This window comes from Chelonia mydas, chromosome 19, assembly GCF_015237465.2.
Source record: "Chelonia mydas isolate rCheMyd1 chromosome 19, rCheMyd1.pri.v2, whole genome shotgun sequence".
NCBI lineage: Eukaryota > Metazoa > Chordata > Testudines > Cheloniidae > Chelonia > Chelonia mydas.
The window spans coordinates 15,277,048-15,300,626 of NC_051259.2; the positions used below are offsets into that span (position 1 = coordinate 15,277,048).

Below are 23,579 nucleotides of genomic sequence, written 5' to 3' on the forward strand. Positions count from 1 at the left end.
CCAAAGCAACTGCAGTGGGAATGCAGGGAGGCAGAATATCATTCCTGAAGCTGGAATTTGCCAACCCCTGGTAAGCAGGACCTTTATTTTGTGTCTCATCGGGAAGAGCTGCACCTCTCCTTGCTCTATACAGGGACATTGGTTCATTACTGACTCAGAGGAGGAAAAGTAACCCACACTGAAGTGTCAGCTGCACATAGTGTGCCTGAGTGGTCTTCCATCCATGGGTTTACAGAGCCCTATACTGCTCAGGTGACGAGAGCATGCTAACATAGAGCGCAACTAGGTTATAGCTCTTCAGGTGCTAGTTTCATCTCTGCTCTGCATGGCAGGGTTGTTATTACAGTACAGCCAAGACTTTCTGATCAATGGATCTGGGTCATTTTGTGATAGGCACTGTACAAACACACAGGAAGACACATCACCATCTTGCTTAATTTCATATCCTGCTTTAATTCCATGAATGAGGCTTCCCCGGAAGTTTGAAACTACAGGAGATTTCAAATAATATTCCCCAGTGTGGCTAAGCTATTTTGTTAGAGAGAGGGACACTGTCAAAATAAAATTCCTGCACACAACACCTGGTGAAGAGTTAAAATTGAAAACACAGACCAGATACTTTTGAAAACGCCTTTTCATTTTGCTTGTGGAATATTAGTTCTGGTTGGTTTTTTTTTTTACTTCAAATAATTTCTTAATTAAAACTGAATACTTAACCTGGGACTTAATCGTTTAAACGTAACCCGGAATTTAGAATGTAATAGTTGTCAAGCATTTGGGTTTTCTTTCTATAATGATGATGTTCTAACAAGGATTTAGTCCTAATATATAAGAACATAAGAGCGGCCACACTGGGTCAGACAAAATGTCCATCTAGCCCAGTATCCTGTCTTCCGACAGTGGCAATGCCAGGTTGAAATGAACAGAACAGGTAATCATCAAGTGATCCATTCCCTGTTGCTCATTCCCAGCTTCTGGCAAACAGAGGCTAGGGACACCATCCCTGCCCATCCTGGCTCATAGCCATTGATGGACCTGTCTTCCATGAACTTATCTAGTTCTTTTTTGAACCCTGTTATAGTCTTGGCCTTCACAACATCCTCTGGCAAAGAGTTCCACAGGTTGACTGTGCGTTGTGTGAAGAAATATTTCCTTTTGTTTGTTTTAAACCTGTTGCCTATTAATTTCATTTGGTGATCCCTAGTTCTTGAGTTATGAGGAGTAAATAACACTTCCTTATTTACTTTCTCCACACCAGTCATGATTTTCTCGACCTCTATCATATCCCCCCCTTAATTGTCTCTTTTCCAAGCTGAAAAGTCCCAGTCTTATTAATCTCTCCTCATACGGAAGCCGTTCCATACCCCTAATCATTTTTGTCACCCTCTTCTAAACCTTTTCCAAGTCCAACATATCTTTTTTTGAGATGGGGCAACCACATCTGCACACAGTATTCAAGATGTGGGCGTACCATGGATTTATACAGAGGCAATATGATATTTTCTGTCTTCTTATCTATCCCTTCTTAATGATTCCCAACATTCTGTTTGCTTTTTTGACGCCTGCTGCACATTGAGGTGGATATAGATATGGCTTTGCAATCTTAACTCTTGTGAGTAAGTTTTTTGTCTGGGAATTTCCTTCGTTCCCCTCCTCCCCATTCCAAAACAGTGTTTGTACAGCACGTACTACAATAGCATCCTAATCCCAGATCCTCAAAGCTATTTAGGTTCCTAATTTCCATTGACATTTACGTAACCCTTCTACCAGTCAGAGCTGGCAGCAACAAGGACCGGGTTCAATATCTAGTGATTCCTTTTCAACAATAAAATGCAAAACCAGCTCGAACTCCCAAAACCAGTTTGAACCGACCTGGGACAATTACATACCACTCCCGGGTGCCTCTGAGAGGCAATACTTGCCCTCTCGCAAGCACAGAGTCTGAGTGTAGCAAAAACTTTTAATAAAAGGAGGGGAGTAACTCAGTTCTTAAGTCCAGCAACCCAGAAGTCCCTTTAACATGTCCGTCCCTTCTCTGCACCCCATTCACAGTTGCTGTCCTTGGTCAGTGAAGCCCCAGAGTCCAGAGGTTCATCTGCAGAGTTCACCTCCCACCCTGGTTGGAAGGGGGGGATAAGAAGGCACCTTACATGCTCTGCTGCTCGGGGACTCACTCTCTGCCCCGCTGGCTGCTTGCCACACCTTTCTGTGGGGCTGCTCTGGCCTTCTCTGCCAGCCACCCAGCTGGCCACTTGCCATGCCTCTCCACCAGCCACCCCCTCACCAAGATGTCTTCAGGGCCCACCACTTAACACAGCTCTCAGTGATTTCAGCTGTTAGTGGGGGGTGGGGGTGCCTCACTGATGGTGCACACTGGGCAGTCTCTTGCACCAGAGGCACTGTCTCAGAGTAGATCTAATACTTAGACCTAAATATCAGTGACTTCAGCTCTGCAGCATATAACAAAACTCCCAGTTGAGTCTAAATTAGCTCTTTTATTATACCATGGAGAGAGGAAGGGTCAAAAATTCTCTAGGACAAGAACTTCCCCCAATACCTATCCCCATCCTCTTTCAACTCATTGGGCTTTGGAACCCATGTCCCCTGCCTAGGGAGTGCCATTCAGTTGAGGGTGAGTCCCTCTATCGGGGTATGCCAGGTACAGTTCTGCTGCCCTCTGTTCACACAACAAGGATAACAACCCTTTATTAATCCTGCCCCAATAACAAGGAGACTGGGGATCCAGCACCAGCCACAAGTGATCATTTGGATAAACAATCCCATCATGCTGAGTACCTAGGTAGGGTGGGTGTGCACATGCAAATGAGATCAACTCCTGAAGTCCTTTTCCACAGCTCACCACTAGATGTCAGGGGAGAGCTCATTCAGACTCTGCTTACATTTATTATTAATATTATATTATTATTATTTATTATTATTATTAATGAGTCACTACAATTTGTAGAAAAGAGATAGAGAAAAGGCAAGGTCAAACTCCCTGCAATTAGTGTAAACTCTGCAGGAATTTATGGGTTTGTTCATGAAGCTTTCAGATGTAGACATCCTACGTCCTGGTTAGAGCTGGGTGAATAAATGATTTTTTGGATCATTGACAACTCTGAAAAGTTGGGGAAAAAATTGTTTCATAGAATCATAATATATCAGGGTTGGAAGGGACCTCAGGAGGTCATCAAGTCAATCCCCAACTTCAGATCAGACTGAAAACAATTTTTAAAAAATATTTAGCCAATCAAAAAGTTTTTTAAAAACTGTTTAAATTTTGAGCATTTTAAAATATTTTTGAATTTTTAAAAAAATGACATTTAAGGAAATTTCAAAACAAAGTCATTTTGAACCAAAACACCCAAACATTTTGTTACGAAAATGTTAAAATGAAATGTTTTGACTTTTTTCCCCTGCAATGAACAATTCACAAAATGTTTTGGCATTGCCAAATCTTCATTTTTCACCAAAAAGAAAAAGTTTCTATTGAAAAATATCTCCCAGCTCTAATCCTGAGTCAGATATACACTTGCATAGCCAAGCCTCGATCCAGCAAAGCATTCAAGCATGTGACTTTAGGGGGCTAGTTTTAACACTGATTTTCATGGGGCTATTCAATGTGCTGAAAGCTAAGCATGTGTGCACGTGATTTGCAGATCGAGGCCATGTCCTTAGAGCTCTTTAAGTTATCATTTCTCAAATGTGTTGTGAATGCAGCTCTGGGAGTTGCCAGCTCTGATTTCTGGAGAAGCTGCTTTTTGTTTCGCGAGGGGGAATTATTCAAATGTGAATTGTACAGGAAGAAAATTACCTTCGCTGGCACTTGAGGAGGAAAGGCTATAGATTGGCTAGGGCAGCTCGGCATTCCAGGCTGTGATTACCAGCCTCTCTGTGGTCATTTTAAAAAGAAGTACTCAGTTACATGGGACAAAAAGATGGATGAGTCCTTGGTTAAAAGTCCATGTCTATTCTACAGCTACTACAGCTATGGAACGGCAGTCAGGGTTTGTCCATTGTTGTAGCTAATCCACCTTTCTGAGCAGCGGTAGCTAGGTGGATGGAAAAATTCTTCCTTTAACCTCGCTGCGTGCCACTCGGGGTTTGACATTTTTCACAGCCCTCAGCAACATAGTTAAACCAATCTAATTTTTAAGTGTTGATCAGATCTTAGACCCAGCAGTGCAAGAATGCAGCATTTTCTTAAAGGAAAAAAAAGGCAAAAACCCACCACTTTTTAATCAATTCAACTGCACAAAAAATGAAAATACACAAAACCAAAACACCCATTGGATGAAACTTCTCCGACTTTTATAATTACAGAATAGAAAACAAATCCCTGTTTCACATTACAAATATGGTCTTATAAAAACAAACCAACTCAAAAAAGATCTCAAAGCACCAGTGCCTATATCCTTCAAGTTTAAAAAGAGGGGGGAGGGCAGGAAGGGGGGGGCATTAGGAAGTGGAATTTCTTTCTACCAAATTTTAAATAACAGGTTTTTTCTTTCTTGAATAAATACCCACGCCGGTGACAATCCAGTAGGAAGATGCGTGCTTTTCTTTTACAGGTCTACACTGAAACCTGGAATTATATTTCATCCAGGCTTTAGTTTGTTTCTTAGCAGGGAATAGAACCACAGATCTTGTCCATGCAGTTTACCCAAGTCTACAGGGCTTTTTGTGTTAGATCTGGATGCAATCTTTATCTTCTGTCAGCAACTCCACCGTGTGAGATAACCAGCTTGCATCTCCTTCTGCAGTGGATGGTCCAGCCAGTCCTCAAAGGAGCTTCCATCTGGGGGAGAACAGAATGGGCGCACTCCCTGTCTCAGGCCCAGATTGGTAGCAGCAGCTAAGCAAAACTTTAAACTAAAGCTGCACATTAGTTTCCCCACTGACGTCTCTGGGGCGTAAGAGTAGCATGCACCTAAGACCACACCTCAGCATGTGTTTAACTCTCATGATGTGCTTCAGTGGGACGTGTGGGAAGCGAAGCGTGTACTTAGCACGGTCTGCCCTGATTAGGGATGCTTCCCTCAATGGAACATACGTGCCAGACCATCAGAGGTATTTAGGTGCCTGTCTCCCATTGAAATCAATGGGAGTTAGGCACTTAAAGACTTCTGAGGAGCTTGGCCTAAGTGCTCTTGACAGGTAACTCAGAATAGGGTGGGGAGCAGGTAGAAATTAATAAATCAAAAGCACCACAGAAAGGCCAGTGGGCTGAGATGTGGCCACTGCTGTCCCTGCTGGGTCGGTGGGAGGCTCGTCCAGCGGCGTCCCGCTGCGTTCTGAGCATGGCTGGCTTAGCTGACTTGCCCAGGCTCAGCGGGGAGGTGGGATCTCACCCACAGAGCCAGTCACTACTTCTTTTCTTTTCTTTTTTCTTTAGAAAACAGCTATTTTGACTCAAAATTGTTGCCTGAAAGGTTTCAAACTTCCCTGGGTAGGAGCAGCTGGTTCCCTGCCTTGTCGGGGAAGGGGGAGCGGGAAGCAGTGAAGGCCCATGGAGGGGCCCTGTGGTTTGTGACACAGGCCAGGGGAGACCCTGTGTGGTGACACGTGGCAGCACAGGCTGGGAACCAGAGCGAACCGCAGGGTCTGGCTGCGTCCAGCAGCCGCAGTGTCTGTTACAGCCAAGGCCCCTTTTTCTCCAGCAAGATATTGTCCCAGCCAGGCCTCCTGCTTCCGTCAAGCCCCGGCACTGCCATGCCCACTCCCCATGCCCCTGCACTAAGCACCCTGGCCCAGATCCTCCAAGGTTGATGGATGTTAGGAAGTAGCTCCTCCCTCCCCATCTAGCTTCAGGCACCCACCCCATCCTCTGCAGCACAATAATCCTGACCCAGTGATCAGCGCCCGCTGGAGGGGATGGACGGGACACTAGGGGAACCATGTCATGCCATTGCTGAGAGCCTGGGACAAGACGGCTCAGAGGGACATTTCACTCCGCTTGCCCTGCGGGAGGGTCAAGAGTTGAGCTGCAGCAGGACCCAGAGTGGTTTGCCAGGCAATTTGGGTCAGCTGCAGTTTTTAATAGGAGTCAGTTTTGCTCCAGAGCAAGAAGCAGATCCAGGCAGACACCTGTGTCTCCCAGCGTCTGGCACAGGTAGGATTCCGACCTGTGTGACTAGCGCGCTGAGCAACCCTTCTGTGCTGGGAGCTGCTGGCCACCTCCCTTGAAGCTCCAGACATTTCACCCCACCTGCGTAGCTCCAACCCCTCTCCTTGCTGCCTGCACCCCATGGCGGGTTAGAGCCCGTGCGGCTGAGCGGCAGGCAGAAGGCCCTGGCTGGTGTGCTGTTTGCAAGAGCTGTCACAGTTCCATGACTGCTGGGGCTTTCTAGGAGTGACAATCCTTTGATTTCAAAATGGGAAATATTTCAAACAAGCTGGGTTTTTCCGGACAGATTCCTCCTGAAATGGAAAGGGATCAAAGGGAAGGAGATGGGAGTGCAAGGGGGCTGCCGGGGCCATTTCCGGAGGGATAATGACAGGCAAAGGTCCATGTGTCCCTCCTTCCTGTGGCCTCTTTGTTCCCAGGCAGCTCACAAACAGCTAATGTCTCTGCTGGATCCACATCCAGATCTGGGCCTGTGAAAGGCTTCTGGGTCACAAGATGCAAACACCTGCAGGTATTTTCCACACAGCAGCTGTAGATTGCTCTTCACCAGCTCCTCTTTAGAGCAACATTCAGAGCAGCCTAGCGCTGTTTTTAATGGTTTGTTTCCGAAGAGTTTCTTCCTTGTTCTCTGCTGCTGAGAAACACGGATCCCAGGTTGGGACCTGACCCAGCGGGGGCTCCAGGCCAAGTGGCAGGAAGAGGCCCCTTGCCAGGTAGGAAGCCCTGATTTTCTTTCAGGGTTTTCACTTGCTCTTAAATTAACGTGGAAACTCTTTGTGTCGGCTTCTTCCCTGTTAAACTGTGCGTTGGCCTGCTCTGCTGATATGGGGCCCAATCCCGCTGAACAGCGCTGATTGCTGACCAGAGCTCTGACTACCACATGGGCTACTCACGTGTGTGTGCGGGGGATACCTTGCAAGCTGCCTCCTTACACCACTGCCTGGGCTTCCTGCATCACTGGCACAGAGACAGCAGTGGGTGTGAGGCCACTACGCCCCTTCCCATGCAGGTGAGCAGAGATTGGACTGGCAAGGGTGGGGAGTGGACAGAGCTGACCCTGCCCTTTGCAGGGCACTGGCCAAGAGCAGCACAGCTGGCATGGAGGGGGGGAATCCGCTGTGCCAGCTAAAGGACTGGCACGGATTACTTTACCCCTGCAGTAAGCAGGGAGCAAACAGAGATTATCTGAGTCACAATTCAGTCCCTGCCCTGGGCCTGGGCCAGTGTAACTACGCCCTAGCCCTTCCCCAGTGTTTGTGGGAAATCCCCAATATAGCCCGTAGCAAGCACTATGCTCAGTAGCAGGATCAGACTTTGCCTTTGTTAGCTGCCTTGCACATTGCTGGCTGCACTGCAGCAGCAGAGTAAATATTGTAGGTCCTGTATAAACAATGATGATCATTTTTTGTTGTAACTCCCCAGTGACTTGGTGAACAATTGCACCCCCTCCCCCCAGCCCCCGGTTCCCTGCGGCAATTTTGAATGCAGAGCTTTTTCCCTACTGGATTTAAGGCAGGTCGAATTTCAGGCCTAAACTACTTGACGGGGTCCCTTTAAGCTGGTGATGCATGATCCGCTGAAACATTTGCAGCGTTCACAGCGTCCCATGTTGTTACAACAGTGCCTCCACGTGGGCCGGAGGACGTAAGGTTCCGTCAGCTTTTCTTTTCTAAACCCTTGGGTTGGATGGTTTGCTGCTGTAGTAGAAAGTCGTGGTCCCGAGGGAACGTAGTGCCAAAGGGTCTCAGTCCCAGAGAAAGAGGATATTAAAACCAAAGCACACGCCACTCTCTGGCCACCCGCCCCGACAGCACCAGCGGTGTGTAGCGGCAGCGTGCAAGGGAGCCATGGGAACCCCAGGTTGCGGCTGCTGGGTCTAAAGGCTGACAAGGCAGACTTGGTGCTTGCACGTGGCACTGAGAGCAAAAGGCTCTTTGCCTGGAAAACAGGGGAGGCAGAGGAGCTGGGCAGGGCATGGGGCAGGGAGTCGTGGGGCGGGAGGAGGCATGTTGGTATGGATTGATGCTGTAGGTCAGGGCCTATGGAAGGGGCCGGTTTCATAGATTCCAAGGCCGGAAGAGCCCTTTGTGATCATCTGGTCTGACCTCCTGTAAGGCATAGGCCAGGGACCTGCCCCGGAATAATTCCTAGGGCAGATCTCATCGAAAAACCTCCCATCTTGATATAACAATGGCCAGCAATGGAGAATTCTAGAAAGGGGCGTGCGAGCCTGTAGTAAAAATGCCTGGAATTCGGGGTGGAATTCCAGCTCCCCAGTTTGCTAGTGCACACACCGCCGTAGTGATGAGGATCTGGCCATGGTTCAAGAAGCACCAGGAGACTCTTCGCACTCTTTCCTCCCTTAGGCAACAGTGAGACGAAGACAGGGAGGAGGACGTCTCCGGGAGAGAGCAGCCTCAGAAGCTCTCCTGGAAATGTCCCTTTAAATCAGCTCTGATCTCTTCAGAAAGTCCCTGTTGCTGGGGCCCAGCCCCTGCCTATGCTGCAGGGAGAAATTCTGCACTGAGTACGCTGGGCTCAGAGCTGTGGCCTTATGGCCTCTGGCTTTGTGAAGCCACTAAACTCCCCTGACATGAGCCCGGCTGTTCCAAGCACATCATCAGGATTTCATTTCCCAGTACCATTGCTCTGGTGCTTTCCAAAGCCCCTTACTAAGGCGGGTGAGTATTACCGTCCCCCTTGTACAGACAGGGGTGCTCAGGCAGCGAGAGAGGAAGCAGCCCCACCGGGAAAACAACCCAGGTCTCCTGTCTCCAACCAATGGGTAATGTGGTTTCTAGGCTTGCACTGCGTCATGCTTTCCAATTCTCCTGCTTCCCCAGTCTCCTACACCCCTCTGCTTGCCCATTCCACCAGAGATGGGCTAGAATGTCCCCGGGGGGTTCTGAACTTGCTTTGAGTTTGCGGTTCTTGGGATCTAGGATTTCAGTAAGACAGCAATGTGCTTCCTGATGCTGCAGGCACGAGCCAAGGAAGAGGGCTGGCCTGGCCCATGTTGACAGTGGATTTGATGCTCGCTGGCTAAACTCCTGAAGCCCTAAGTAGCAAATGCCTGCAAGTTTCAAAGTGGCAGCAGTGTCCCCTGAAGTCACTGGGAGACGGGATGTTCAGCACCTTTGCCAATCAGACCCCAGTTCTTCGGTGCCTTTTGTACATGGTGCAGGAGTTAGGAGCCAGACAATCAATTAAAGGCCTGGAAACTTAGGCCCAGCTCTTCCAAGGGAGTCAGCTGTCTCCACACCTTTGAGGATCTGGCCCTTAGAGATCAGATTCTGTCTCAGCAATAGCAAAACTGCATCTGCAACCCACCATGGGGCACAAAGTCACGCGCCCATCCTCATCTCACCCTCACGGGGACTGCAGTGGACGGGCCTAGCGGCAGCTCCGTCTGGACAAATGTCCACATCAGAGACATCGCCACTGCAGCTGGCACTAAGGGCTTGACTGTAGATGGAGTTATTCCTGATTAGCTCCGTGTGTAGACACTCTATTCCAGATCAAGCATCCTGTCTCCACTGCTGCTACTGCCAGGGGGAATTCCGGCTCCCAGGTTTGCTAGTGCAGATGCAGCCTTGGAGATGAGGATGTACCAAGGCTTCAGAAGGCTTCAGAAGACTCTCCAGGCTCTTTCCTCCCTTGTGCAACAGTGAGTGTGCCTTGATTCTGACTTACCCCTTTCGTGGAGTGAATCAGGAACACTTCATTAGGAGCAACTCCATGTGTAGAGAAGCCCACTTGTTTGCTATCTCAGCGGAGGGCCAGCCATGCCTTTTCCCCACGAGAGGGCGCTCATGCTTATCAGCAGTGGGGATGCATGGGCTGGGGAAGAGGGAAAGAAACACCGGCCATGTTGACCCAGGATATATAGGGCGACTTCATGATTGCCTATCCAGCACCATTCTTAAGCACCAAAAGTCTCTCTCACACACCCCCACCGTGGGAAAGGCCCAGCAGTGTCACCTAAAGACACAACATTGGCCTCGGTCGCCTTGACTTTCTGATATGTAATGTAATATCATAGGCAGGGTTGGGGGTTTTCGCTTTGTTTGGCATTTCCTTGGTCTTTGGAAAACAATGTTGTCCTTGTACGGAGAGACTGAGCTGGGTCACTTTAGATTCAGGCACTTATACAATAACATTCATTATCGTATTTAAATCATATCTACATAGCTGGAGAGGAAGCAGGGTCAGTGTTACCAAGCTCAAGGATTTACAAAGCAAGAGGCAGGCCCCCAAGATCATGAGACTGGCTTACAAATCACGAGATTTAAAAATACTCAGTAATACACTTGTGGTTCTGTTTCTTTGTCACCTGGTTTCAGAACCTTTGGAATAAACTCCCTTCGTGTTTTCAGTAGGGCTGTCAATTAATCGCAGTTAACTCACGCGATTAACTAAAAAAATGTAATCGAGATTAAAAAAATTAGTCGCGATTAATCGCAGTTTTAATCACACCGTTAAACAATAGAATACCAATTGAAATGTAGTAAATATTTGTGGATGTTTTTCTACATTTTCAAATATATTGATTTTAATTGCAACACAGAATACAAAGTGTAAAAGCATGCTTTATGTTATCATTTTTATTACAAATATTTCCACTGTAAAAATGACAAATAAAAGAAGTAGGATTTTTCAGTTCAGCTCAGACAAGTACTGTTGGGCAATCTCTGTCATGAAAGTGCAACTTACAAATGTAGATTTTTTTTTGTTACATAACTGCACTCAAAAGCAAAACAATGTAAAACTTCAGAACCTACAAGTGCGCTCAGTCCTACTTCTTGTTCAGCCAATCGCTAAAACAAACAAGTTTGTTTACATTTACAGGAGATAATGCTGCCTGCTTTTTATTTACAGTGTCACCTGACAGTGAGAATAGGCGGTCGCATGGCACTTTTCTACCTGGCACTGCAAGGTATTCACACGCCAGATGTGCTAAAGATTCATATGCCCCTTCATGCTTTGGCCACCATTCCAGAGGACATGCTTCTATGCTGACGATGCTCATTAAAAAAAAATGCATTAATTAAATTTGTGACTGAACTCCTCAGAGGGAGAATTGTATGTCTCCTGCTCTGTTTTACCACATTCTGCCATATGCTTCATGCTATAGCAGTGTCGGATGATGACCCAGCACATATTGTTCGTTTTAAGAACACGTTCACTGCAGATTTGACAAAACGCAACAAAGGTACCAACGTGAGATTTCTAAAGATAGCTACAGCACTTGACCCAAGGTTTAAGAATCTGAAGTGCCTTCCAAAATCTGAGAGGGGAGAGGTGTGGAGCGTGCTTTCAGAAGTCTTAAAAGAGCAACACTCTGATGCAGAAACTACAGAACCCAAACCATCAAAAAAGAAAATCAACCTTCTGCTGGTGGCATCTGATTCAGATGATGAAAATGAACATGTGTTGGTCCACTCTGCTTCGGATTGTTATCGAGCAGAACCCATCATCAGCATGGACATAGTCCTCTGAAATGGTGGTCGAAGCATGAAGGTACATATGAATCTTTACTGCATCTGGCACATAAATATCTTGCCATGCGAACACCTGTTCTCACTTTCAGGTGAAACACGAAGCGGGCAGTATTATCCCTGCAAATGTAAACAAACTTATTTGTCTTAGCGATTGGCTGAACAAGAAGTAGGACTGAGTGGACTCGTAGGCTGTAAAGTTTTACATTGTTTTATTTTTGAGTGCAGTTTTTTTTGTACATAATTCTACATTTGTAAGTTCAACTTTCATGATAAAGAAATTGCACTACAGTACTTGTATTAGATGAATTAAAAATACGTCTTTTGGTTTTTATAGTGCAAATATTAGTAATAAAAAATAAATATAGTGAGCACTGTACACTTTGTATTCTGTGTTGTAATTGAAATCAATATATTTCAAAATGTAGAAAACATCCAAAATATTGAAATAAATGGTATTCTCTTATTGTTAACAGCATGATGAATCATGCGATTAATCATAATTCATTTTTTTAATCACGTGATTAATCGCAATCAATTTTTTAATTGCTTGACAGTCCTAGTTTTTAGGCTTTTCTCTGAAATCAGCAGAGCTAGACACTTCCCTTTTTAGGCATGAAAGCTGAGATTTTTCTGCAGTCTCTTGATTCTAGAAGCTGGAGCTTTAAGAAACTAACCAGATGTTGTGAGATTTGTGATAAAATCGCAAGAGCTGGCAACACTGCAGCTTCTTGCTGCGCCTCAGGGGTCAGTGGGGTGCTGTGGCTGTTTGCCAGAGGCAAGAAGCACCCAGCTCTCACTGCCAGCCAGCTGACAGAGTGTATTCCTCCCACCAGCACGGAATTCATTAAGTGCAGAATATTCCCCCCCCACCCCATGAAATGTCCTTTCGGATTGGCACTTATCTACGCTGAAAAGGGACACACTAATTCAAATAAAGATGTGGATAAAATTAAAAAAGAAAATAGTCAATTGAGATCCTACCTACCCTCCTCTGGTCAGTTTCACCCTGCCTTAAACACAGATACCTGATGCATTGCTAGCTACTCAATCCACCCTCCGTATTGCCAAGCCATGACACCAGGGGTTCAGAATAGAACAGCTGACATCACTTCATGGGTGGACGGCAGGAGTCCAGTCAGGGTGTTGCTGAATAAAGCTGTTCCTTAGAATGAATCTTCTCCCCATCCTCCATGAAAATACTCGTTTTCCACCATGGTCCTTGCTCTCCTTGGAGTTACAGCTACTGGTGAGATTTGAACATTAGCCAGCAGGTGGAGCCATTGCACCCCTTTTGGGCCCTCAGTCTGAGCAGAAAAGTAAGTGCGTGTGTGTGTGTGTGTGTATGTATGTGTGTGTGTGTGTGTGTGTATGTGTGTGTGTGTTTTTCTCTGGTGTTGCAGCAAGTCTCTGAAAACTGTGCAACTGCCCAGAAGGAAAATAAAAGGAAACCAAGATGAACCCAGGGCGTTGGCTCCGTGCCATCCTCGCCTTTGGCGTGTTTTGTTGTTGCTTTCGGGACAGTTCGCAATCGTTTGGGGCATCCCGCCACCTCACATTCCCACGAAGATCCAGGAGGGGGCGGATTCCAGGGCGCAAGGGAGTTACCCAGATCTAAGGGAACACACCAAAGGCACAGAGTTAGGAAGGCGTCTGGGACTGGCACTGACCCACCTAGCACTAGAGACAAAGAGATTCGTTATTTAGGTAGGGCCCCAGGTGGGTTCTGTGCTTGCCAGACAGGAGACAATGTTCCTAATCAGAGCAGCTTAAGAGCTCAGTGGGCATGCAGCTTTGCCCTCCTCTCCCTCACTCGGTGTGGGATACCTGCCCCCACTAGTTATTCGTACTTGAAGGCCCTGATGGATGTTGGGGTCCTAGGGTGCTGGGTGCTACATAGATACAGCGTAAGAGACAGTCCCTGCCCCAGAACGCTCCCAGACTGAACAGACCCAGCAGAAAGAGGCCGGAGGGGAGGGACGATGATCATCCACGCTCGACAGAGGGGGAATTGAGGCGGAGAGATTCAGGATCACACAGGAGTCCTTGACAGATGTGGCCATTGAACCCAGCTCACTGCTCTCACCACAAGGTGTCCCCCGTTCCTGGGGTGCTGGCGCCCTCGCAATGTAAGAGAGACTCTCAGTTTTCATCACCAATCCATTTCCAGCCCTTCTCCTTGGAGGCCTGGCGGGGGGGTGGGGAGAGCCGGAGTCTGTGACTGGGCACTGCCTCTCCCTGCTGCCCATCCTTGCAGCTGCTGGGACACACATGGCTCCCCATCCCCTGATCACAGTGTGGGGGAGGCCAGCGCTGTTGGGGCCAGGGCTGCTACAAACTCCCTCCCTTCCTGGTGGCTGCCTGCTGCTGAGCCGACCCCTCTGCTAAACAGCCAGTGCAGCCCGAGAGCCAAAGCTCTGCAGGGGAGAGGCAGCTCCCTGCAGCAGACTGGGGCCTGCCCTGCACTGAACAGCTGGGCTGGCGTAGCTCTGCCAGTGAGGAGCGTGACAAAATCACACTGGCCAGAGCTGCGCCCATGCCGCCAAACCCCCGTACAACTGGCCTTGTGCTGGGGGAGTTTCTTTTCTGTGGTTTGAGCTCTGGGGCGAACGCACTCTGGTGACTGTATGAGCTGCATCCCCAAAGGGAGGGTTTGCCAGCCTAGCCCTGTGTCGGGATTGCTATACACCAAACCCTTTGCAGCGTAGGAGCCAACTTCCCCTCTTTTCCGTGGGTGCTCGACCCCTCTCTGCCTCCGGCCCCGCTCCCACGCCACCCCTTCCATGAGGCCGCGCCCCTGCCTCGCCTCTTCCCAACCCTGCCCCGTCCCCATTCCAACCCCTTCTTCAAAGTCCCTGCCCCAACTCTGCCGCCTCCCTGCCCCTATTCCAACTCCTTCCCCAAATCCCCACCCCAGCCCCGCCTCTTCCCCATTTCCTCCCCTGAGCACACCATGTTCCCACTCCTCCTCCTCCCTCCTGGAGCGTGCTAATGCTGCCAAACAGCTGTTTGGCGGTGGCCACGTTGGAAGCGCTGGGAGGTAGGTGGAGGGGTGGGGACGTGGCGCGCTCAGGGGAGGAGGAGGACGTGGGGTGGGGGCAAGGGTAACTTGGCTGCTGGTGGGTGCAGAGCACCCATTAATTTTTCCCCGTGGGTGCTCCAGCCCCGGAGCACCCACGGAGTCGGCACCTATGCTTTGCTGTGTAGACAAAATCCAAAAAGCTCCTGACTCAGAACCAGGAAACTGACCCTTTCTGGGAGCTTAGGCAAGTCACTTCCCATGCCTGTTTCCGCCACCTGATGGTAAAAGACGGTTACTTAGATGTATCATAATGGTTGTTCTTTGAGATGTGGGTGCAGCCATGTCCCATGCCTGGGGCACCAAAGATGGAGACTTGCCTAGCAGTACCCACAGGGGCAGCTCTCACTCCCCTCCCCGCAGTCCCTCCCAGGGCTCCATAAGGGTGGTGCCGCCCCGACTCCCTCAGTTCCTTCACACCGAAATCGCCGGCTGAAGACTCCGATGCAGAGGGGCACAGGGTGGGTCGGGAAACACACGTCTGCACCCACATCTCGGAGAACAACCATTATGATACAGACACGTAACTGTCTTTTCTCCTTCGAGCGGTTGCAGACGTGTGTTCCACTCGGGGGACTCATAGGCAGTTCCAGCAGGGGTGGGCTCAGAGTCTATCGATGGAGTGAGTTCAGAACTGCCTTCCAAAGTTTGCATCCGATCTCGAGGCCGTGTTGACAGCATCATGTCTAGCAAACGTATGCAGAGAAGACCATATTTCAGCCCTGCAGATATTGCTAAGAAATGCAGCCGATGTCACCTGAGTGCTCATGAATGAACTCATGACTGAATGACTGTCGAGCTACTTCATAAGCGGAGGTAATGCAGCAGTTAACCATTGGAAATGCTCTGCATGGAGACTGGCTGTCTCTTCATCTGCAGCGGAGGACAGTGGCTCTCAACTTTTACAGACGACTGCACCCCTTTCAGGGGTCTGCTTTGTCTGGCCTGCCCCCAAATGTCACCTCGCCTAAAAGCTACTTGCTAACAAAATCAGACATAAAATACAGAAGTGTCACAGCACAGTTACTGAAAACCTGCGGACTTCCCCATTTTTACCCTGTAATTATAAAATAAATCAATTTCAATATAAATATTGTACTTCCATTGCAGCGTACAGTAGACAGAGCAGTATAAACAAGTCATTCACTGTATGAAATTTCAGTTTGTTCTGACTTCTCTGGTGCTTTTTATGTAGCCTGTTGTAAAGCTAGGCAAATCTCTAGATGAGTTGCTGTACCCCCGGAAGGCCTCTGTGTACCCCCGGGGGTACGTGTACCTCTGACTGAGAACCACTGGCACAGGAGCTAGAAAGGTGAGGTGATGAATGAAACTACTTAGTCCTTTCTAAATAAAATGCCAAGCACCGCCTGACGTCTAAGCTATGTAGACACTGCTCCTCTGCACTGGAATGTGGTGCGGGGAAAAACAGAGGTAAGTAAATAACCTGATTACGGTGAAACAAAGATACGATTTTGGATTAAAATTTTGGGTGTGGTCTTAAAGCCACCTTGTCCTTGAAGAATTGAATGTGTGGAGGATCTGCCATTAAGGCCTGCAACTCACTAACTCATCCTGCGGACGTTGTAGCCACAAGGAAGGCCGTCTTCTGAGAGAGGAGCGCCCATAAACAAGTTGCTATCAGCTGGACCAGCAGACCCACCAGCGCCGCCAGGACCGTGTTACGGTCCCGCAATGGCACCGTTTCTTTCATCAGTGGAAAAAGAGTGAGGTCATGTCTGTTACTGGACCGACTTCTGTTGGCAAGAGAGACAAGCTTTCAAATTTACGCACAGATCTTCTTCAGGTCACTCTGTGTAAACTCGAAAGCTTGTCTCTCTCACCAACAGAAATTAGTCCAACAAAAGATATTTTTTTATTCACCTTGTCTCTCTAATATCCTGGGACCAACACGGCTACATCAACACTGCATACAGCCGGTGGAAAAAGACAGATAATACCTTTAAAACATGCTCCCCATCATAGGGTTTGAGAATTCCTTGCATGGGAGGATGGAAAGCCGAGAGCACCTCCAAGTGAAACTTCAGGGATCTCAGAGTGAGGCCTGAAGATTTCAAATGCAGCACCTACTCCAAAATGTCCTGAATCTGCAGTAACATAGGCTGGATTTGCTTGGACAAATGAGACCGCCTGCCCGCAAATAGCTGGGGCATAGATATGACAGCGACAACAGGCTGCCTAAACGTAGCCACAGAAGGTTTCCTCCGTGATTTGTGCCTGCCTCGCGGTGCAGGACGGCTGACAGAAATATTGATCAGGATAACATTGCTGCTGCTCGTGCTGTTGGTTCCCAGAATGCCATCTCTTTGCAGCCTGGATATAAATTCCCGATGAACATAGGGTGACCTGGGAGCCTTTGAAAGAGTGTAATGGCTCATCAGTTTTCTCTGAGGGTAAGAGGTGATCATCAAACGACAAGTCCTCTGTGCTTTGCTGGGTCTCAGGCACTCCACCAGAGTTTTGTAACCATGACATTTTTCACATCATTACAGCCAAGGCCATGAGCCTGGATGAAGAATAAACCATATCCAGCGCAGATGTCTTGGCCACTAAATAACATTCCATAATGAATCCCCTCCCTGGAGGATTCTGGTAACTTGCCCACAAATTTGGACATAGTGTCCCTGTTCACAAAACCATATTTTGATAACAGACCCTGCGGTTTGCAATGCGCATCGGCAAGGAGGAAGTCGAGTAGACCTTTCTCCCCATCGGATCTAGCCTTTTGAACTCTTTTTCTTTAGGCACAGATTTATATCCTCCCTGTCTCACTCACTCATTTGCTGCTTTCACAACCAGGGAATTTGGAGCTGGATCGGTGAAAAAGGATTCGAAGTCTTGCACTGGCACATAATAGCTCTTTTTATGACTGCCATAAAGTGTACAAAGTTCTTTAAACAACTGGGACTCAAAAGCAGCTCCCTAATCTGTCAGCATGTTCATTGGGTACCCATATGGCCTTACAGAATATGTCCAGAAGAACTGAGCCGTAGTCTCCACTGACAAATCCTTCACAGGAATTGCCACCACAAATGTAGTGTAATGATCAGTCATGACAAGCACATAGGTAATTTCAATTTTAAATGATCTAACATCACCAGTGCCAATAGACCATTGTGATCAGTAGCATGCAAGGAGGTTCTATCAAAACTTCCAGCTTTATTTTTCAAGTTACATATTTCACATTTCTGACACCACTGTACAATGTCCTCCTTCATCCCAATCCAATAGAACCTCTTTCTCAAGTTTGGTTCTGTCTCTTTATCTCCAAAATGTCCAAACACACTGTGATAAGCTTCTAATACCATCCTTACACTCTGTCTGGGCAAGACAATCTGTATGATCTTCTCCTTAGATTTATTTCAGAGTAGCAGCCGTGTTAGTCTGTATTCGCAAAAAGAAAAGGAGTGTTACTTACCAACCTCCCATTTCTTGGAGATATTTTTGTTGTCTCTGCAGTTTCACTACCTTAGCTGGTAACTTTTCCCAGCAATCAACCATCAGCACTTGATCTTTTCTTAGATGCCTTCTTAATTCCTGGGTTACCAGACTCCATAACTGAATTTCCTTCCATAGATCTTACTGAATGTCAAGGTCTATCTCTTCATTCCCAACCACAGGATTAGCAATAAACCCGTACCTTCGATAGGAACATTCAGAAACAGAGGCATTTCCAAATCCTCCTTTTCATCTGAGCCTTCATTTTAATCACCTTTTGTGGCAGCCTAGATAATACGTCAACATTCACATTAATACTGGCAGTCAGTATTTGATGGTGAAGTTATAATTGACCAGACAAGAAGCCCACGGTTTTTCCAATGCCCCTAGTTTGCCAGTTTGCAAATATGTCGATGGTTGTTATCTGTAAACACTTCAATTGAGGTTGCTGTAAAATAATGCTGAAACTTTTCCATTACTGCCCAGGCTAATTCAGAGAATTCCAGATTGAATTTATTTCTCATAATTTCTTTGAGATCCCTTTAAGCTCCAGCTTGCATCAGCAATCGCTCGCTCCCTACCATCTTGCTCCTGAGCAAGGGGGGGCTCCCTATCCTTCGTTGCTGGCATCTATATACACTCTAGAAGGTAGTTTATAATCTGGATAGGCCAGGATGGGACTAAGGATGGAGAGATTTCAGTTCCTCTTGGCACTCTGTACTCCATTTTACCTGGGAAGCTTTAGAAATGTTCTTATCTCCAGTGTTTCTTAACCATTCAGGTAATGGCAGAGCAACTTTAGCTAAGTCCTTAATAAATCAACAATATTAATCAACAAATCGTAAGAGCTACCAGATGTCTTGTACAGTGGCAGGTATTGGCCACTCCTCTGTCATTTTCAGTTTCTCTGTATCAGGAGCTACCCCTGCCACAGACACTATGTATCCCAAATAGTTCACATTTTCTTTTAGGAAATCATAGAATCACAGAATAGAATCATAGAATATCAGGGTTGGAAGGGACCTCAGGAGATCATCTAGTCCAACCCCCTTCTCAAAGCAGGACTGATCCCCAGTTAAATCATCCCAGCCAGGGCTTTGTCAAGCTTGACCTTAAAAACTTCTAGGGAAGGAGATTCCACCACCTCCCTAGGTAACGCATTCCAGTGTTTCACCATCCTCCTAGTGAAAAAGTTTTTCCTAATATCCAACCTAAATCTCCCCCACTGCAACTTGAGGCCATTACTCCTTGTTCTGTCATCTGCTACCACTGAGAACAGTCTAGAGCCATCCTCTCTGGAACCACCTTTCAGGTAGTTGACAGCAGCTATCAAATCCCCCCTCATTCTTCTCTTCCGTAGACTAAACATCCCCAGTTCCCTCAGCCTCTCCTCATAACTCATGGGTTCCAGTCCCCTAATCATTTTTGTTGCCTTCCGCTGGACTCTTTCCAATTTTTCCACATCCTTCTTGTAGCGTGGGGCCCAAAACTGGACAAAGTACTCCAGATGAGGCCTCACCAGTGTCAAATAGAGGGGAACGATCACGTCCCTCGATCTGCTGGCAATGCCCCTGCTTATACATCCCAAAATGCCATTGGCCTTCTTGGCAACAAGGGCACACTGTTGACTCATATCCAGCTTCTCGTCCACTGTAACCTCTAGGTCCTTTTGTGCAGAACTGCTGCCGAGCCATTCGGTCCCTAGTCTGTAGCGGTGCATTGGATTCTTCCGTCCTAAGTGCAGGACTCTGCACTTGTCCTTGTTGAACCTCATCAGATTTCTTTTGGCCCAATCCTCCAATTTGTCTAGGTCCCTCTGTATCCTATCCCTACCCTCCAGTGTATCTACCTCTCCTCCCATGACGTTTCGAAGGTTTTACTTTTAATCCATACTGTGTGAGTCTATCAAATACCACAGCCAAGTGTTGCAAATGTCCCTCAAAGGATTTTGAATACACAATGATATCATGTAGACACAATAAAATCGTATCAAAGTTCACAGAGCCTTTCCAATGCTCCACCCATCTCTGAAAAGTCCCTGGAGCATTACAGAGTCCGTCTTGTAAATTCATGAAATCCCATGGGTGTCACAAAGGTGGTTTTTTTCTTGATCTTCTGGTGCCTCTGGTACCCACTTGTTAAACTGATAGTAGAGAAGAAACTTGCTGACTTTAATGCCACTAAGGAATCTTCCATTCTAGGTACAGGTGTCCTTATGGGTGACCTGATGCAACTTTCAGTAAGCTACACAAAAGCGCAGTTTCCCATCTTTTGTCTGAACTAGCACAATGGGCACTGCCCATGGACAATGACACTTCCAACATCTCTTTTATCATTTCCTTCACCAGCCGATACGGAGCTAGAGCAACTGGTTGAAATCAGCCCTAACTGGAGGATGTCCCCCGGTGGGCACTGTGTGCTCTATCTGGGTGGCACACCCAAAATCCAAAAGATGTTGCAAGAAAGCTATTCCATGTTCCTTAATCATTTGTACTAACCTTTCTACCTGCTCTGCAGATGCTGAAGGCATTCCCAAGTCTACTTCCTTCGTCCATACATATGGATCTATCTCATCATCCTGGATCACTATCTGCAGATGTCCCACTCTCCCAAACTATTCATCGAGAACTACATTGTCTTCCCAACCTATGCGTACCAGACGCCAGACCACTTGATTTCTATATAGTGTCACAGGTCTGGCCACATAATTCAGAATCCTAATTGGTACTAATCCTTTTTCCACCATGACAACACTTTTTGCCACTATTGTGGGATCTCCCTTCTTTACCCAAGCAAGGTTCCAGTAAAGCAATAAGACCAACTTTTGTTTTACAAATCAGATTTGGGTGCAGCTTGATGGGATGCAGATCTGTTATTCTCACTTTCCCAATCTCGCCGTATTGACTGGCAAAGATTTCATAGCTTTCTTATACTGCATGTCGAATCCTATTCTGCCGGACCTTCTTGTTATGACTGGGGAGCTGCTGCTCTGATCCTAATACTTGCAACAACTCCTCCTAACTATGTTGCAGTACGCTCATACCTATGACTACTGGGGGTAAATAATCACTGTTGACATCGCCAACAAAAATGCCCTGATCTGGATATTTAGACGTTCCAATCTGAGCTTCAGCTTCCATTTAGCCAGCACATGAGATACGCAAACCACTTCCTGCTACCGATTTTACCCTGTTCTTGGTAGTCGACAACCCCTCTTGAGTCCAATGTTTCCTAAAATGTCAGCTTTGCAAGGTGGTGACTTGAGACCTGGTATCTAGCAAGGACCACATTTCTATCCAATTAATCTTAACCAACACTGTTTGGCACCTTCCCACAGCAGTAGCCTGCATTTTAATGTCATTTGGGTCTGCCCTCTGTCTCCCCAAGATCTGACCCCCCAATCCAAGAGACTTTGTGGTTAAAGCCTCGGCATCAGTATTCTCAGACATGCATCTCCTTTCTCCATGTTCCACCTCACTGCATCTTCTGCAAACAGGATTGCCATTATGACCAAACTTACCAGTTGTCCTATGCCCTGTGTTCCTATTACCTGTGACCCACTGGATGACAAACCCTGGCTTAAACTAACAAAGTAACTATTACTAGGGTGATCAGATGTCTGGTTTTCGACTGGAACGCCTGGTTGAAAAGGGACCCTGGCTGCTCTGGTCAGCACCGTTGACCGGGCTTTTTAAAGTCCCGGTTGGCAGTGCTATGGAGCTAAGGCAGGCTAGTCCCTACCCATTCTGGCTCCGCGCTGTGCCCTGGAAGCATCCAGCAGGTCTGGCTCCTAGGTGGGGGGCGGGCACAGGGCTCCATGCACTGCCTCTGCCCCAAACACTGGCTCTGCAATCCCATTGGCCGGGAACCACGGCCAATGGGAGCTGTGGGGATGGTGCATGCGGGTGAGAGCAGTGCGCAGAACTGCCTGCCGCGCCTCCACCTAGGAGCTGGACCTCCTGGCCCCTTCTGGGGCACAGTGTGGAGTCAAGACAGGCAGGAAGCCTGCCTTAGCCCTGCTGTGCCACTGACCGGGAGCCGCCTGAGGTAAAGCCTGCAACCCAACCCTGAGCCCGAACTCCCTGCCCCAGCCCTGAGTACCCCCAACCCATAGCCCCCTCCTGCACCCCAAACCCCTCATTCCTGGCTCCACCCCAGAGCCTGCAGGCCCAGATGGAGCCCTCACCCCCTCTGCACCTCAACCCCCTGCCCCAGCCCAGAGCCCCCTCCCACACCCTGAACCCCTCTGCCTCACCCCCCAGCCTGGAGCCCCCTCCTATACCCCAAAACCCTCATCCCTGGCCCCACCCCAGAGCCCGCACGCCCAGCCAGAGCTCTCACTCCCTCCCGCACCCCAACCCCCTGCCCCAGTCCAGTGAAGTGAGTGAGGGTGGGGGAGAGCGAGCCACCGAGGGAGGGGGAATGTAGTGAGCGGGGAGCAGGGCCTCTGGGAAGGGGCGGGGCAGGGGGCAGAGCCTGTCTTGTGGGTGTTTTGTGCCATTAGAATCATAGAATCATAGAATCATAGAATATCAGGGTTGGAAGGGACCCCAGAAGGTCATCTAGTCCAACCCCCTGCTCGACGCAGGACCAAGTCCCAGTTAAATCATCCCAGCCAGGGCTTTGTCAAGCCTGACCTTAAAAACCTCTAAGGAAGGAGATTCTACCACCTCCCTAGGTAACGCATTCCAGTGTTTCACCACCCTCTTAGTGAAAAAGTTTTTCGTAATATCCAATCTAAACCTCCCCCATTGCAACTTGAGACCATTACTCCTCGTTCTGTCATCTGCTACCATTGAGAACAGTCTAGAGCCACCCTCTTTGGAACCCCCTTTCAGGTAGTTGAAAGCAGCTATCAAATCCCCCCTCATTCTTCTCTTCTGCAGACTAAACAATCCCAGCTCCCTCAGCCTCTCCTCATAAGTCATGTGCTCTAGACCCCTAATCATTTTTGTTGCCCTTCCCTAGTCTGTAGCGGTGCATTGGATTCTTCCATCCTAAGTGCAGGACCCTGCACTTATCCTTATTGAACCTCATCAGATTTCTTTTGGCCCAAACCTCCAATTTGTCTAGGTCCTTCTGTATCCTATCCCTCCCCTCCAGTGTATCTACCACTCCTCCCAGTTTAGTATCATCCGCAAATTTGCTGAGAGTGCAATCCACACCATCCTCCAGATCATTTATGAAGATATTGAACAAAACCGGCCCCAGGACCGACCCCTGGGGCACTCCACTTGACACCGGCTGCCAACTAGACATGGAGCCATTGATCACTACCCGTTGAGCCCGACAATCTAGCCAGCTTTCTACCCACCTTATAGTGCATTCATCCAGCCCATACTTCCTTAACTTGCTGACAAGAATACTGTGGGAGACCGTGTCAAAAGCTTTGCTAAAGTCAAGAAACAATACATCCACT

At 47.9% G+C, this 23,579-nt stretch overlaps 1 protein-coding gene across 1 annotated transcript in view; it reads right to left on the bottom strand.

Annotated features, from left to right (window-relative positions):
- Positions 1-12,088: 12,088 nt before the first annotated feature.
- The window catches only part of NKAIN1 (sodium/potassium transporting ATPase interacting 1), a 206,746-nt gene continuing 195,255 nt past the window's right edge, over positions 12,089-23,579 (bottom strand). Inside the window, exon 7 of the mRNA XM_007066097.3 lies at positions 12,089-13,239. Coding sequence (XP_007066159.1) covers positions 13,230-13,239 — 10 coding nt within the window. The 3' untranslated portion in view covers positions 12,089-13,229. The remainder of the gene's footprint in view (positions 13,240-23,579) is intronic.